The sequence below is a fragment of the Acomys minous genome (genome assembly GCF_964271855.1).
Source record: "Acomys minous genome assembly, chromosome: 15".
Lineage (NCBI taxonomy): Eukaryota > Metazoa > Chordata > Mammalia > Rodentia > Muridae > Acomys > Acomys minous.
The window spans coordinates 91252049-91255101 of NC_140497.1; the positions used below are offsets into that span (position 1 = coordinate 91252049).

At 45.7% G+C, this 3053-nt stretch overlaps 1 protein-coding gene across 1 annotated transcript; it reads right to left on the bottom strand.

Moving 5' to 3' along the window:
- Window positions 1-1891: 1891 nt before the first annotated feature.
- Window positions 1892-2827, bottom strand: LOC311585487 (olfactory receptor 6C4-like; the record flags this gene model as incomplete). The annotated part of the gene is made up of 1 exon (XM_084760707.1): window positions 1892-2827. One exon carries the CDS (start codon window positions 2825-2827, stop codon window positions 1892-1894), a length of 936 nt encoding a protein of 311 aa, XP_084616833.1.
- Between the last annotated feature and the right edge of the window lie 226 nt (window positions 2828-3053).

A 3053-nucleotide genomic window follows, 5' to 3' on the forward strand; every position in this document is an offset into this window, starting at 1 on the left:
ACTGAGGCCAGGCAAGACAGCCCAGTTAGGGAAAAGGGATCCAAAGGCAGGCAACAGTCAGAGGCAGCCCCCTGCCCCAGTTGTTAGGGGACTCATAATGAGAACGAAACCGCTACATACGTGTACGGCGCCTGAGCCCATCTCATATGTGCTCTTTGGCTGGTGGCTCATTCCATGTGAGCCTACATGGGCCTACGCTCATTTACTAAGTAGGTCTTCCTGTGGTGTCCTTGATCCTTCTGGGTCCCTCAGCCCTTCCCCCTACTCTTCTGCAAGACTGCCTGGCCTCCACCTCATGTTTGGCTGTGGGACTCTGCATCTGTTTCCATCATCTGCTGCATGAAGTCTCTCAGAGAACAGTTACGCTAGGCTTCTGTTGGCAAGCACAGCAGAATAGTTGGCTCTCTTTCACGGGGTTGGCCTCAAGTTGTGCCATTCATTGGTTGGCCATTCACTCATTTTCTGCTCCATTTTTTATCCCTGCACATCTTGAATGCAGGACAAATTGTGGGTCTAAGGTTTTGTGGATGGGTTGTTGTCGCTATCTGTCCACTGGAACTCTTGCCTGGTTACAGGAGGTGGCCTTTTCAGGTTTCATATGCCCCATTGCTAAGAGTCTTAGCTAGGGTCATCCTCATAGAGTCCTGGGAATTTCTGTCAGCCTAAGTTTCTGGCTCCTCCCAGAGCTGCCTCTTGCCTCTGATTTCTGTTCTCTTCCCCTCAGTCCTCCTTGCGCTTGATCCCTCCTACTGCCCCCACCCCCATCCAACTCAGATCTCTCCCTCCATCTACCTCCAATGTCTGTTTTATTTCCCCTGCTGAGTGGGATTCAAGCATTCTCCTTTGGGCCTTCCTTGTTACTTAGCGTCTTTGAGTCTGTGGATTGTAGCATGGTTATCCTGCATTTTATGGCTAATATCCACTTATAAGTGAAAATATACCATGTGTGTCTTACTGGGTCTGGGTTGCCTCACTTAGGATGATATTTTCTAGTGCCATCCATTTGCCTGCAAATTTCATGATGTCCTTGTTTTTAATAGCTGAGTATTATTCCATTATGTAAAGGTACCACAGTTTCTTTATTCATTCTTTGGTTGAGAGACATGAAGGTTGTTTCCAGTTTCTGGCTATTATGAATTAAGCTGCTAGGAACATAGTTGAGCAAGTGTCCTTGTGGTATGGGGGAGCATCTTTTGGGTATGTGCTCAGGACTGGTATTAGCTGGAACCACCTGGTTTTTTTTTTTGAGATATAATTTCTTACTGAACCTGGCGCTTACCCTTCAGGCAGATGACCAGTGAATATCGGGAATCCACTCATCTCTTACTGCCTCTTGCATGCTAGAGTCTCTGGTCCAAGCCACCATGCCCCGCTTGCTGGGACCTAAACTCAGGTCCTCATGCTTTCAAAGGAAGCACTTTATCTACTGAGTCACCTCCTCAGCCAGAGAGGTAATCTTAAGAATCATCAGAGTGAGAGACTCTAGAAATAGAATTGTTTAAAGCCTGAAGGAAAGAGATCTAGAAAAGAATTTCTATATGATATAGTAGCCTCTTCTGAGAAAGAGGTAGCACTTTCTGAAAGTGTATTTGCATTTTTGATAATTATTAATCAAGGAAGTCAGAGATCATCATGGGATTGGTACAGTGCAACCACTGAGCTGATTCTCCAACTTATGACAAGCAAACGAGTTTTAACTAGTTGTATTCTATATATATTCTGCCAATACAATTTTGCCTGCTCTTTCATTCTTTAAAAGTATCTATCAAAAGATCTTGAACTAATTTGAAACGACTAATACCAGCTCATACCCAGATTATTTAGAAATCACTTTAGCAAAAAGGAGGAACATCTTTAATCTCACTGTACATTCCCATTTATTTTGAGGCCACTAAAATGAATAAAGATGCACCATTTTTCTGACAACATCATTGAAAGCTTGTTTTACTTGCTTATTCCTTAGAGTGTAAATGAACGGGTTCAGCAAAGGGGCCACTGAGTTGTTGAGCACAGCCACACCCTTATTGAAGGCAACTCCTTGTGTTGCTGAAGGCTTTATGTACATGAAGATGCAGCTCCCATAAGAGAGGGAGATAACGACCATGTGGGACGAACACGTGGAAAACGCCTTCTTCCTCTGCTGTGCAGAAGGGATTTTCAGAATGGTCCTGATGATGCGTGTGTAGGAGAGGACCACCAGCGCCAAGGTGACTATCAAGGTCACGACTGCCAAGACGAAGTCAAAGAGCTCCAGCATCCTTGTGTCTGAACAAGCTATTTCCATGAGGGGCCCATAGTCACAGTAGTAATGATTGAGCACATTGGACGCACAGAAGTCCAGTTGACTGGTGAAAATGATTGGGAATAAGATGATGAGGAACCCACTCATCCAAGAGCAGAGGACCAGCAGGGTGCAGACCCTGTTGCTCATGATGGTGGTGTAGTGCAGGGGCTTGCAGATGGCCACATAGCGGTCGTAGGACATGGCCGTCAGAAGGTAAAACTCGGTGGCTCCAAATAAAATGGCGAAGAAGTACTGAGTGAAGCATCCGGCAAAGCTGATGGTCTTAACTCCTGTGGAGATGCTGAAGAGTATCCGAGGAGTGAAAGTGGACGTGAAGGAGATCTCAAGGAAGGAGAAGTTCCTGAGGAAGAAGTACATGGGTGTCTGGAGGTGGGAATCCAGCAGCGTGAGGATGATGATGGTCAGGTTCCCCACAATACTGAATAAGTATGTGATGAGGAGAAACAGGAAAACACAGGTTTGAAGCTCTGGGGCATCTGTGAGTCCCAGAAGAATGAATTCAGTCAGAGTCTGGTTTCTCATTACCGACTTCTTTTGTACTCTGTGAATCTGAGAAAGGGAGAAATGAGTGATGAAGGCGAACAGAGCTTAGCACGACAGGGAGGAGGCCTCACGGTTCCACTGAAATTTCTTTTCAGGAAGTTCATCTGTTCTGCGGGATCCAAACACAATACCTGCTGGTTTCAAATGGTTCCTTCACAAAGTCTCTCTTAAAATGCGCTTCCTATGGCTTTGCACGGCCAGTGCA